The sequence below is a fragment of the Jaculus jaculus genome, chromosome 9 (genome assembly GCF_020740685.1).
Source record: "Jaculus jaculus isolate mJacJac1 chromosome 9, mJacJac1.mat.Y.cur, whole genome shotgun sequence".
In the NCBI taxonomy this organism is placed as follows: Eukaryota; Metazoa; Chordata; class Mammalia; order Rodentia; family Dipodidae; genus Jaculus; species Jaculus jaculus.
This window is the reverse complement of record NC_059110.1, coordinates 21033782-21048122: the sequence shown is the minus strand read 5'-3', so window position 1 is coordinate 21048122 and position 14341 is coordinate 21033782. Positions and strand designations below refer to the sequence as shown.

At 40.2% G+C, this 14341-nt stretch overlaps 1 protein-coding gene across 8 annotated transcripts in view; it reads left to right on the top strand.

Moving 5' to 3' along the window:
* The window catches only part of Utrn (utrophin), a 555367-nt gene that overhangs the window by 387726 nt on the left and 153300 nt on the right, over positions 1–14341 (top strand). For all 8 annotated transcript variants that reach the window (XM_045158274.1, XM_045158275.1, XM_045158277.1 and 5 more), the window contains one exon: positions 5833–6005. In XM_045158274.1, the coding sequence (XP_045014209.1) occupies positions 5833–6005 (173 nt within the window). The remainder of the gene's footprint in view (positions 1–5832; positions 6006–14341) is intronic.

The window sequence follows — 14341 nt, the reverse complement described above, 5'->3', positions numbered from 1 at the left end:
GGAAACTTGTGTTCATGGGTAGATCAGGTCTGTGTATGGAGGATGTGGCTCAGAAGGGAATATTGGAATTCACTAAACTTCAGTCCATTTCAGAAACCATTAGTTTAGGGCCCAAGGTTTGGAACATTATTTTGATTGTGAAAGTCACTTCTGTCAATAGCAGTGTTTATTATGTTGACATTTAAAATGCAGTTTGCTTATTGTTTATTGCAAATTGGTGTGTTCAAATCACATTGAAAAGTGCAGCAAAATTTGTTAATTTAATAAATTCATTTTCTACTCTACTATTGTACATATATTTATAATCACAGATAATGGGAAAATAACATTATTGATATCGATATCTTAATTTATGAAAATTACCACCAGTATTGTTAACCTGATTGCCAAAATGTGATTCTAATGACAATTAGAATACCATTCAATAGAGTGATTAAAATCTGTGATATTAATTGCTGGAAGAATATACAGATTATAATTAATGAAACATTTTCAATCAATAAGCAGTAGTTTAATAATTGTAATTAATCATTACCTTAAAAACCTCACAAACTTACAAAAACATACTCATGACCTAACACCTTGTGATGCCAGTTGGCTATTTTGTTATGATTTAGTCAATATCTGACTTTTAAGAAAATTATGATTCTCTTTTTTAAAACAATGCTGTGGCATTAATCCTACAGGCCTCCTGACCATGAATTCTCACTGTCTCTGAGATCCACTGTGACTTTTGAGGGATGCACTGGGTTTATTTCCCACTGATGGCGAGCTTTGTTTAAATACCTATGGAAAAATAAGCCAAAGTCATGTCAACCAGACCCAAGGAGGATGAGTCTAATGTAACACCAGCTTACTTGTTGAATAGGTTAGTGGCCCTTTCCCACATTTCTGTCACTTAGGGGCCACACCACTATGCAAGCCCTTTCCCTCCATGGTTACAGCTACTATTGTTGAGAGGGTGTTAGGAAATTAAAGGTAGCCATGCATTGCATGGTGGCACCCACCTGTAAACCCAGTGTTTGGCAGACTGAGGCAGGAGGATTTTATGTTTGAGACCAGGGAGGGGATCTTGTCTCAAGAGCAAAAACAAAAGCAGAAACCAAAAAGTCCCAATCAAACATGTGATGTCTGTCATCACATGTTTGCAGTCACGTCTCTGCATGTAATATGACTGAAGAAGTGCCCAGCTAAGGCCAAAGTGGGTATTAAACTATCAATTGTTAAATTAAGTACAGAGTATGTAAATAAACATTTTCCTTTAATTGTGATATTTATTTATTTATTGTTTCAAAAGATTTATTTATTTATTTATTTATTTATTAGAGAGAGGGTGGGAATGGGTGCTCCAGGGCCTCTAGCCACAGCAAACAAACTCCAGATGCTCACGCCACCATGTGTATCTGGCTTACGTAGGACCTGGAGAATCGTAACCTGGGTCCTTGGGCTTCGCAGGCATGCATCTTAACTGCTGAGCCATCTCTCCAGCCCTGATTGTGACATTTATTTTGACCTGGGTAAGGAGTGTTGTTCACACAAAGACTAATTGCTCATCTGTAGCTCTCCATTAGCTCTTGGAGGTTAGCTTTTATAGCTGTTTTCCAGAGACCTGTGCCAGGGGTTCCAATCTAACGTTATCGGTGCTATGTCAGTTAGAAGAATAAGCTGGCCCCCCCCCCCCCCGCCCCTTACTTCATTGTTCTCACCCTACATTATACTTAGACTTTCTCACAGTCCTTTCCCCAGGGTGTCTCCAAGACAATTCTCTGGCTCTGTTTTCAGATGTTAGTTCAGCCACTTTGACTGTCTTGCTCTGGCCCCTGTGTGCACATGACTGGCTCATGTTAAATGCTTGAAAGAGCATTGCTTTGTGCTTCTAGATGGATCACAGTCCCCTGTTAATTATCAATAACTGGTGCTATTTGACCTGCTGAATGGCTTACAGGTGACAGAGTAAGCATTAATAGGCCAAATCTCCTGGCTGTGCAGCAACAGTAAATCCTCTTTTATGGACTTTTTATTTATTTTAGCAGTTGATGTACATCAGGGTCACGGTCACACGACCTTCTGTGCTGGCATCTTGATTTATTTATTTATTTATTTATTTATTTAACAGAGAAAGAGGGGGAGAGAGAGAGAGTAGGTGCTCAAGGGCATTGCAAATGAACTCCAGACACCTGCACCCGACTAACATGGGTCCTAGGGAATCGAACATGGATCCTTTGGCTTTGCAGGCAAGTGCCTTAACTGCTAAACCATCCCTCCAGCCATGGCATCTTGATTTTAAAGGCAGCATTTCATTGTACAGTGATCTACCAAGGAGCTTTATTCATTAACCACATTTAATTTTCAATTTCCAGTGAGAGCTCAGAGTGGAAATTATGCATTACATATCCCACATTACTTATACATTAATCTATATATAATCCTTATTTTTGTTTCACGTTTAGAGTCATCTTAGGTAGCAGAGAATGTGAAGAATCCAGAAGAAATAATAATGAAACATTTTTCTGTTTTTAGGAGCCTGGGTGTATTTCAAAATAGGCTGCCAAATGTTAAATAAAATAAAATAGTAATGTATGCTAATTTCTTCTGCTTTGATCACTTTGTGGTTGTTGACTTTCTCCCTAACTGCTGATGGTATTCGTGTGTGGAAGGGTTTTCCACATGTTTAAAGTTAAAATGAACATGTGATCGCTGGTAATGCTTTTCAACAGAGTTTATAGTGCTAAGCATTATTGAGTGGGCCCATTATGCTGTCCTGCTTTTTATTCCTATCTCACTTTGCTGGGTTGTAAACACATCACTGGTCCTGATCTGAGGAGGCAAACTTGCTTTAAGCCCTTGGAATCCCAACTGTCTGCCGCTCTGCATTGGTCTTGTGAAGCTCACAGACTGTGGCACTCCTACCACACCTATGCTTGAACTTGGAAGGAAGCCGTAGTAAGTCCCACTATGTCTGGATACCATGGCTTGACATTGCTGCGCCTCAATTTTAGGTGTGGTCCCTGGATCATGATGCTTAGGAAACAATGCAGGAAGTTTCAGGCCAGATTCTCCTTGGAGATAGAGAGGAAAGAGAAGCCTGGCTCATAGTGCTATTGTGTTTGCTTGAGAAAGATGGTGATTGTACCAAATATATAAGTATAGCATACATACACATATATACTTCTTTATTGAAAATAGATGTATATACTTGTTTATACATTTATGCTATATAAATGTAATATATATACTATGTATATTTTAACATTTATATGTATACATCCATACTTATATCTGTCTATATGATGCAAGTCTACATACATACACTGAGTTAAGTATATATAGTTACAAGCATAGATATCTCTCTATATACATGTGATAGTCAACAATGTTACATAATGTATCCTACAATTCAAAATAACTAGATAAGAGGATTTTTTAAAATTTTGAAACAAGGTATCCCCTTACCCAGGCTGGCCTTGACCTTCTTTGTACCTAGGAAGACCTGAAACTTCTGATCCTCTTGCACTTGTAAAGTGCTAAAGCTGCCTAGAGGAGAGGATTTTGAATGTGCTCATCACAAAGAAATGATCAGTCTTTGAGATGGTGGCTAACACAAATAACCAATCCTGACCCTTTATACATATGCATAATAGCTGTTGGGTGCCAGGGGCCGTATTCAGGAGACTATATCAAAGAACTTTTCAAACAAACCTACCTCTGCTCTCTTCTCCATTTTCTTCTCGTCTTCCCCCTCTCGCCAGGGTGAGATTGTTGTTTTCCAGGCATGCTGTCACCGTGCCTGAGAACAGCGAACCCATCAACCGCTCTCTTCCCGGGCTGCGCTGCTTGTATCGCCTCTGCTCTGGGATGCAGCTGCCAGTCAATGCAAAAACTTCCCAGCCTCAGCTTTTGCTCAGTGGTTGGACGGGTTTGGGATTTACAGGGCTCACTGTGCAGGTGAATCTGACTCGGCTTTGTCATCAGGGGCAGATTAGCGCAAAGATCAGTGAGCACGCATGTTTGGAGGGCAAAGCTTCGCGAGGGATTTCCATCACCTTTTGTATTCATTCCTTCTATGTACAAACTTGACCCTGTCAGTGCCAAGTTCGATACCATAAATCCCATCATAAATAATGCAGGGACATCGTCCCAATGTGGTGATTGGGGTAGTGAGATGCAAGAGGCCCTCCCATGGATGCCCCTGGCCAGTGCAGGAATGTGGGTAACTAAAGAACAATAGGTTCATGCAGGTCCTTAAGCCTTGTTTTTTGCCTTTGATCTTTATTGGTAGCATATGCATGTGTTTTGTGTACATGTATGTGTGGTGTGGTATGTGAGGTGGTGTGTGCACGTGCACATGAGTACGGAAGTCAAAGATCAATGTCTAGGGTTTTATTTTATTTGTAATTCTCCCCCTTATTTTTTTTTTTCTTTTTGGTTTTTCGATTTATTTTTTTTTTAGTGTTTTTTTTTTTAAATGACAAATTCCTTGATTGTAAACAATATCCCATGGTAATTCCCTCCCTCCCCCACTTTCCTCTTTGAAACTCCACTCTCTGTCTTATCTCCCTTATTTTTTAAATACATTTTATTCATTTATTTGAGAGAGAGAGAGAATGGGTGTTCCAGGGCCTCCGGCTACTGCAGACAAACTCCAAATGCATGTGTTCTCTTGTGCATCTGTCTTACATGGGTCATGGAGAATCAAACCGTGATCCTTTGACTTTGCAAGTAAGTGCCTTAACCACTAAGCCATCTCTCCAGCCCATCCTCTTAGTTTTTGAGATGGGAGTCTCACTGAATCTGGAACACTAGACTAGCTGGCCAGTGAGCCCGAGTCTCAGAGATCCTCTTATCTCTGCATTCCTGGTAGTGGAATTACCAGCTCACTCTGCTGTCCTAGCTTTTATTCTGGTAGTTTTCATTCAAAACAACTTATTTGTGGGGCTGGAGAGATGGCTTAGTTGTTAAGGCGCTTGCCTGCAAAACTTAAGGACCCAGGTTCTAGTCTTCAGTATCGTTTGTAGTGGCTGGAGACCCTGGTGTGCCCATTCTCTCTATCTCTTTCTTTGTCAAATAAACAAATATTTTAAAAAACATATTTGTTAAACATGTTTGTGTGTTAATTTTCTAAGGATAGATTTTGATTATAGTTTTATATTTTTAGTTATTGCCAATTCCTTCCTTAACATCTGAACCAAATTTTATTATTTTCATTTTATTCATCCTTTCCTTACCCAAATTTATTTATAAAACTAAATTATTTTTCTACTTATGGGAGAAAATGTTATTTTCATGGCTTTTCTTTCTTAATAAAGCAGATTGTATATTTTTCAGATATTTATTAAAGCTTTAGATTAAATTTTATAAGATTGAAAGGGCAAGCTAAAAGCAGGTTTATTAAAGTGTGAGAAACATTTAAGATTATATAATATTTTTCTGGCCTGTCTAAGCTCCATATTTTGGGGGAAATTTTGCCCAGGTGTAAAGATGAGAAAAACTCAGATTCAATGATTTATAATAACAGTTATATAACATTTCAAAAACTATTCATGGACTGTAAAAACTGACACCCAGCAGACTTATGCATGAAATGTAGGTTATAATATGTTCAGTGTTTAAGATGTGAGGAATAAATGTATTGAAGATTTAAAGACTATAATTTTCAATATGAGAACTGTAGAAACACTTGAATTTACTATATGTCATTTGCAGTCAAATAAAGTGTTTTTCTTGAAAGCAACTCATCCACAAACAATAAAGAAAGCTGTATATACAAATCCCACAGAATGTCAGAACAACGGTCCCTAACAGTTACATTCTCTTTGCCTTTTTTCTCTTTAGGACATCCAGGCGGAAATTGATGCCCACAATGACATATTTAAAAGCATCGACGGAAACAGGCAAAAGATGGTGAAAGCTTTGGGAAACTCTGAGGAGGCCACCATGCTTCAGCACCGACTGGATGACATGAACCAGAGATGGAACGACTTGAAAGCAAAATCCGCTAGCATCAGGTGAGCGCCGTCAACGGCCAAGTTAAAACGAGCATGGGATGGGGGCAGTGCTTATTTAACGCAAAGAGGACCCGTACTCATCCACTCCCAATGGGTCACTCAGAGTCAGTTTATGACTTACAAGCCAAGACTGTGTTCTTGAAAGCTTGGATAGGGCTGGGTTGAATCACTTGCTTTGCATGAATGAGTGAGCTCCCGGGTTCAATCCCCAGCACAGCAACAAAACAAATGTGTAACCCCATTTCCATCCAGTGCTCTCTGCCAGTTGTCCCTGACTGTTGACAAAAGTTCCTATTTTCAATCTGAAGAGAGCGCTGACAGCAATGTTACTAACAGCTCTTAATGACCGAGTGGTGGTCTTTATGTCACATATCTCATGCTATGTTAGGCTCTATAGAACCATTACTTTACGGGTGCTTTATTTTTTGTTTTGTTTTCTGAGACAGGCTCTCATGTACCCCCACACTGACCTTGAACTCCTTATCCTCCTGCCTCACCCTGCTGAAAGTTGTGATTATAGGCATTATAACTTTATTATGCCCTTCATTTATTTAGCATTCATGTACAGTATAATTCTTCCTTGACTGACCAACTATGGTTTTGATGGGTGATCCTTTAAAACCACATTGCTTAGTGATGTTATAGTATCTAGGTGTGTGTCAGGCCACTCTCATGTTTGCACAATCGTGAAAGCGCCTCAGCATTTCTCAGAATGCATCTCTGCCATTAAGTGACATATGATCACACTTGAGCTAGGAGGTATGTGATCACAGTCTTTTCTTACACGAGGAGACAGAGATTGAATCAATATAAGGGACTTGGCACATTTGTGACCAAGCCAGAATTTGAATCTAAATCTTCTTTTTGTTTATTTTTAATTTTATTATTATTATTAATAGCAAGATGTTTCATATGGCTACATCATGTGTTGGTGCCCTCTTCTCCCTCGTTCCTGCCCCCATTCCATTGGAGACGCTCCTCGGTGGGGTTGCAGGCATTCACCATGGGGTGAATTCCTGGCACTAAACTTGTTTTGCCCCATCACGTTGTTTTTATGCTCACTTTGAAGATGTGTTTATTGAGATTATATAAAAAAAAAAACTTGAAGGCATGTTTATTGTGATTGTCTGTTATGGATATTAAACTGGAAAAATGATGACTCCTGGTTGCATTAGTAGAAAGGAAAATGAAATAAGTATGACCCTTTGAATCAGAAACCTGACTGGGAAAAGACCTTGCAGTGTTACCCAGAGTGACAAAATGAACTACTCATTCGGCCAGCACTGTGTTATTGGGGATCAAGGATATTTCAAGGTCATATTTAATAGATGGTAGACAGTTCCCAGGAAACAGTGGTTGAACAACATATCGATCATTGTGTGCTAATTCAAAACGAGACTGTTGACAATAAGTCCTAGGTCCGTTTCTTTTGCTGTGTCATGTGTGGAGATATGCATGACCTTAAAACCTAACAAACGTGCACTTGCCCCTTTGACTTTGCCGTTTATCCTCTGACCTTGGCCCAGTTATCTAGTCCCTCTGCGCCCTACTAAATGGCAACATAAATATCCAACACACTTAATTATTCGGAAGACTAAATGGGATGATTTGATTGATCCTTAATCTATGTAGAGCCTGGACTATGGAGTACCTAGCTTATTTTTATACATTCAAGATGAGATCAGTGGATCTATGTTATCAGTATGGAGAGTTTAGGCAGTGGTTCTTAGAGAATAGAAATCTTCCATGGTTATTTACTGTGACTGATTTTCTTAGAATTTCCTTCTGATGACATACCCGAGAAGGTTTTTGTTCTCCTTGGTCTTATACTTAATATAGGGGTAATGTGGCATGGTGTAGATTCCTGTGTTTATAGATATCATTGTGAATTATGTCTATATTGGCTAAGTACTCTTTTATTATCTGGTAGTTTTGGGTCCTGAGAAAGGAACCCAGAGCCTTGCTGACATTGGGCAAGTGCTGTGTCACTGGGCCACATCCCCGGGCCTTGTGTTTTAACAAAAGTAAAATTAGAGTGCTGTACACTGAGAGAATGTACTTGATTAAGGCTTTTATTTTCAACTCTTTAGATCCCATAAGGTTCCTAATAAATAGAAACAAATAAAATTATTAAAACATTGCAGTGAAAAGCATTTCCCTTGGATCTTGCACAGCTAACATCTAGTTCAGTGAGCTAAAGATCTGCCCTTGGCTCAGATGATGCTTGGAAATGAGATGCTAGAAATCTGAGAGCTTATAGAGTGAGTTTTTTAGACAAGAGGGTTTACTGAAGGTCAACATCACACACAGATCATTTAAAGTGGAAAAGTATCAACAAAAAATATCTTTGGTCTTTCTTTGGAGTTATTGCCTAAGCCTATCAAGTCCTATTATTTCTAATCTCGAAAGAATACATAAACTACAGTTGAAATATTACTTAATAAATGAATGTTATTTTTCAAAGACAGAGAATATGTTTATGCCAAATGACTTCTGCATCAAACAGATCATATGAAAGTCCCAGTAAGCTATGATAATGGATCAGTGTAATAATGAATTGAAATAATAGCCCAATAACCCAACACACAAGGTTCAGACACCAGCATTTAATAAGAGCATACTTTATGCTGGAGATATTGCTTGGCAGTTAAAGGCCCTTGCTTGCTAAGCCTGTCAACCTGGGTTTGAATTCCCAGTTCCCATGTAAAGCCAGACGCACAAAGTGGCTCATGTGTATGGAGTTGTTTGTAGTGGTGAAAGGCTTTGGTATGCCCATTTTTATTCTCTCTTTTTTCTTTCCCTCCACACCCTTTCTCTCCCATAAATAAGTAAACAAATAAATAAATATATATATTTAAAATATTTTGTAAAAAAGCCTTCTTTCCTGTTCAAGGCATTGCCAGTCATAAATAAAATATGGTTCCTGGGGTTGGCTGATCTGTTCAGGTTAAGGTGTAGTCCAAAGGGGAAGGTTGTGCCTCTCCACTCAGATGGTAATCAAAGGCTTCTTATAGGAGGTGATGCGTCAGCTGAGCCTTGGACTAGATGCACTGGGTGAAAGTAGGGGACAGCATCCAAGTGAGGGGCTGGAGATAGCTGTATTTTCTTAGAAGAGAATGGACCTTACTGTGGCTTACGAGGTAGAGAGAGAGAGAAAGAGCTGGGGAGGCAAGAGACAAACCATGGAACCCCGTATGCACCGTGCTCCAGTCCACTGGTGATGGAATCTAGAATCGGTTAAGCAGTATGAGCGTTGGAAGGATCCCTCACACAAAAAGTTGAGCTCTTTGCATCCCACTCATACGCTCCTGGATGAGGTCAGTTCCGAGGACAGGGAGGCCCGCTCGGAGACTCACCGCTTAGCTAAAGGGAGGGCTAAGAGACCGAGTAGAGCTTAGCCTTCATTTTTGAGGTACTGCTGAAAAGTCTAGGAGCAAGTAAACGTAGCAGCCAGTGGACAGAGAGCTGCTTTTCAGCAGAGAGCTCTAGGTGAGGCAGAGGTGCCCATTAACCTTGGACAAAGTTGGGAAGCTCTGGCCATCCTGACGCCAGTGGAACTGGGCCGCAGGCTGCTCTGCTCTCTCCTCTCAGCCCGTGGTTATCCAGCCTGCTCTTCATCCTGCCTTCTGCTGGGATCAAATTCTCCTGTGCTTTAATAGTTCTGTAAACTCTTCTACCATTCTTCCGTGCAATTAATTGAAAGTTGCTTTTTTTCCCCCTTAACTGCTTTTTACTGTTTTCATGTTTACTTGAAACGATTGCTAATAGAGGCTAATTTCTTCCATTTTCCTAGCCTAGCAGACAACAGGGATACTCTGAATGTTTGTAACTGCTAAAGACACCAAACATCAGAATGTCACCCACAAACTGACCCCAGAAGACAGTGTGGCTGAAACAAGAACCCATTCACACAGGTGTAAGAGGGATATTGGCAGCCTGGTGTGACTGCTTCTGCAGCATTTCTTTCCTGTCTCTCAGTGTCTCCTTTAGAAATGAATGTATTCTTAGACCCCACCCCCCCAACTTGACTGGCTGCCCTTCTCACCACTCATAACCCACAACTCCATGATTTATACCAGCAATTCCACAGAGCGCCCTCAGTGGAGTGGGGGCCGAGAGGAGAGAAATGATGGTACCATCCCATGATGTGTCCTTACAAATTTTCTACTTGATGAAAAAAAAAATTCAAAAAATTAATTCATTAAAAACAGAAATGGGCTGGAGAGATGGCTTAGTGGTTAAGTGCTTGCCTGTGAAGCCTAAGGACCCCAGTTCGAGGCTCGATTCCCAGATGCACAAGGGGGCGCATGCATCTGGAGTTCGTTTGCAGTGGCTGGAAGCCCTGGCGCGCCCATTCTCTCTCTCTCCCTCTCTCTCCCTCTTTCTCTCTCTGCCTGTCACTCTCAAATAAATAAATTTTAAAAAAGAAATGCATTCATCATTCCACCCTTTTGTCATCTTCCTTCTACTATATGGAGCCTGTTGGGAGATGCCTCTTCAGTGTTAATGTCCTCCTTTCCTTCCTTCTTTCTTTCTGTGTGCTTTTACCTCAGTCTCATTCTCGATGTCACTGTCACTGTCTGTATTTACAAGACTTCATATTCTAACTCCCACATTTCTCTTTCCTTTATTGCTGAAAGCTTTCAGCCCTGCTCTGTTTCTAAGCCCTGTAGACCTGGTTACCTGGGACTCAGTAAACATCATGTCATCTTGTCATCCCTGAGATGCTTGGTCCCCAGGGGACTGAAGGCAGACTGTTTTCTGGAGCACCCGTCTTATTTGCTTGCACTCCACCTGGTCATGTCCATCTGATGTGAATAGTTTCCTCCTGTTAGGGAAGAGCCCTCTGCTGTATCAACTCAAAATGGTTACCAGTAAAACAACTCTCAGATTTAAGTGACAGACCCTCTCCAGCGGGGTTCCTTTCTGTATTGGCTTTTTGTATTCTGGGCCCGTCCACAAACCATGATCGAACTTTTTAATTTTATGTCGCCTATTTATGATTCATCTGTAATGCTGTAGCTAGCTATAGATTGCTTTAAAATGCACATCTGCTAGTATTTTCAACCAGGGAACCCAGTTTTCTTTTTCTTTCTTTCTGTCTTTTTTTTTTTTTTATTGAACCTACCCATCTTTCCTTTAATCTCTAGTTGCTTAAGCCTTTCCTCATTTCAGATTCCATCCATCACTTCCACCCAGCTTCGAGTTCATTGTGAGACATTTGAGGAAAGTCAGGTCGGTGGTGTCCTTCTCTGCTTCAACTGTTTTTCACACACTCCCTGTCCCCTGCTGCTCGGCTCAGGCTGCCTAGTGTTACTTTAGAAAATGAAGGAAAAAAAAAAAAAAAAGGGGGCTGTAGAGATGGCTTAGAAGTTAAGGCACATGTTTGCAAAGCCAAGGTTCAATTCCCCAGAACCGTGTAAGGCAGATGCACAAGTTGACACATGTATCTGGAGTTCGTTTGCAGTGCCCTGGCATGCCCATTCTCTTCCTCTTTCTCTCTTTCTGCCTCTCCCTCTTCCTCCCTCTCTCATTAAATAAATAATAAAATAATGCTTTTTAAAATGATGAGATTTATTTTATATGTTTGAAATTTTCATTATCACAAATTGGTGTGATACTTCTGAATGAGTTTTTTGTATGTGTGTGTGGTGATGGTGGTGTGTGTGTGTGTGTGTGTATAGTGTGTGCACATGTGTGTGTACAGATGTGTTTGCCCCATGTACGTGCGTGGCAGTCAGAGGAGGGCACTGAGGGTCCTCCATCATGTTCATGTTTCCTTGACATGGAGTCTCTCAGAGAACCCAAAGCTTTGGATTTGGCCAGACTGACTGACCAGCAAGCCCCCTTGGTTCTTCTGCCGACTCTTCACGTCTCTCCTCAGAGCTTCCCAGGACTGGGGCTACAGGCATGCGTATGTCTCTCTTTTATGTGGGTGAGGGGAATTGAACTCGGGAAATAGGCCCTGCCAGTACTGTCGGCCGGTGTGTCATTTCCCTAGGCTCTGATTTTGTCTTTTGCCTTATTCACCAGCACGCCAATTTTAAGAGCCTTGTTCCTCTTTAACCTCCCAATGCCAGTGGCTATTGTTTTTATTTCCCCTGAGGTGCAGCCATTTGAATTATGCGGAGCCTTGTTCCTCTTTAACCTCCAATGCCAGTGGCTGTTGTTTTAATTTTTTTTATTTCCCCTGAGGTGAAGCCATTTGAACTATGCCCTTTTCCTTCTTGGAGAATATAATATCCATGGCTTGTTATTCCAAATTATGCTTTGATTGTGCTGGTTGATATTAGTACGGCAAGGAACATCTCTAATCTATTGCAGTTTTTAGGAGGATATCCGCTACTATTTATTGAATCATTTTTTGTTTTTGTTCTTGGTTTTGGGTGCGCCACATCCTCCAGCCACTGCAAAAGACCTCCACTCACATGCGCCCCTTTGTGGATCTGTCTAACATGGGTCCTGGGGAATCGAACTTGGGTCCTTTGGCTTTGCAGGCAAACGCCTTAACTGCTAAGCCATTCCTGCAGTCCTATTTATTGAATCTTAATGTGCAGATCTGCTCTCAGATTACCAAACAATGTAGTAACAGTTGACCTTAATATTCTGCTATGGTCTTTTTGAATTATCATAATTAAAATTTTAAGTACTGAAATCTGTGCCAAATATTATTTAGCAGCCTAAAAATAATACTTATAATTATATATGTCAGGTTAGTACATGACATATATAAGTACAGCTAAAGATTTGAAACTTCAATTATAAGATAGGCTCATAAGGTTGACAGTATATTATGCTTAATGGAAAAATGTGAGTTGGAAATACACTAATAAATTCAGTACTGTGAGTGGCATGACTTATGTTTTAGAGTTAAATTTATTTAATATAAGATTATGTTAATTAAATATCTACTTCTCAGCTTAATGATGTTTAATATTGATCCATACTTATGTGGCTTCAAAGGCCAAGGAAGCTGTCAAGTTGAATGGAAACACAGTCCGAAGATAAAGTTCTATCTTTCTTTTTATGAGTCTGTTAAAAATTCAAGCGCCTTTCTGTAAAGCCCTTAGAAAAGATTAACCTTTAACATCATCATGTGTAAGACATGTTACCATATTTTACAATGTCATTGTCACTGTTTTTAGTCTTAGATAGTTGGTTTTGTTAACCATATTATTATAAAACTCCTAAAATCTCTTTGTCTTACACGTCACAGAGGCATGTCCCGCTGCCCCCTTTCCTATTGCAACACTGTGCGACAGGGTGGCCTGACCTGGCAGAAATGAGCGCCATCTGCTCTGGTCCGTGTAAAAGCCACCACCCATCTGTGTCTAATTAAACACTTCAAATGTGGCTAGTGCAAATGAATTTAAATCTTATTAATCCTAATGAGCCAAGATTCACGTTTAAGTAGCCACACATTACTGGTGGCCACCATAGCAGAGCATATCACTGGGGTGCTTTTTCAGCTGGCTGGCTTCTGAGACCTTGATTTCTTGGAAGGTCTTTTGGCCTTTCTTGGGAGCCAGAAAAATCCTCTTTGAATGTTCCCTCTTACATTCTTGAACTAGCTAAGGTGTTTTATTATTAAATCATTTATCATCTGTGAGTCTTACCATAACCCAATAGAAATCCCATTGGTCTCAGAATGTGAAATCTAATTCTGTGCCCTCATATGCGTTGGGAGGTTGTATGTCTTTGCCTCTCCTCACTGGGGTCATTATACTCTTCTGTAGACCTATTTTCCAAATGTGCCTTTATGTGCATAAAAATATAGATGGGTGATTTCTGTCTTCCCTCCCAGAAGCTGTCTATAACGAAATTCTTCCCAGGTCTGTCAGAGGGTTCCCTCCTCTGTGCCTTGGTTCCTCATCAGGCTGACTAATTTGGCGCACTTAGACATTTTTTTCCTTACTTGATCCTAGAATATTGGCGGCAGGGCTTACTGTTTCTGGAGTCCTGTTGGACCTTGCGGCAGAAGGGCTGCTTTATGAATGTTTGTATTAATAAGTGAAAAACTTACGTTTAAACAAACAACTCTCCTTCCACAGTTCCCTTCATGTCATTACACTGAAGAAGGGAGCAATAACTTGTTTGAAGATAGTTTCTTTGAGACAGAGACTGGTGGTTTAAATTGACATTATACATCCCTGCATAGTTCTTTTTTCATATAGTTGAATGATGAGTACCATTCTTATAATGAATTTTTGTCTTCTTTTTTTTAAGTAATGCTTTAAAAAATTTTATTTAGTTAGCTATTTGAGAGAAAGAGAGAGGAATAGAGAGAAAGAGGAAATGGGCTCGCCAAGGCTTCCAGCCACTAGCGTACTTGTGGA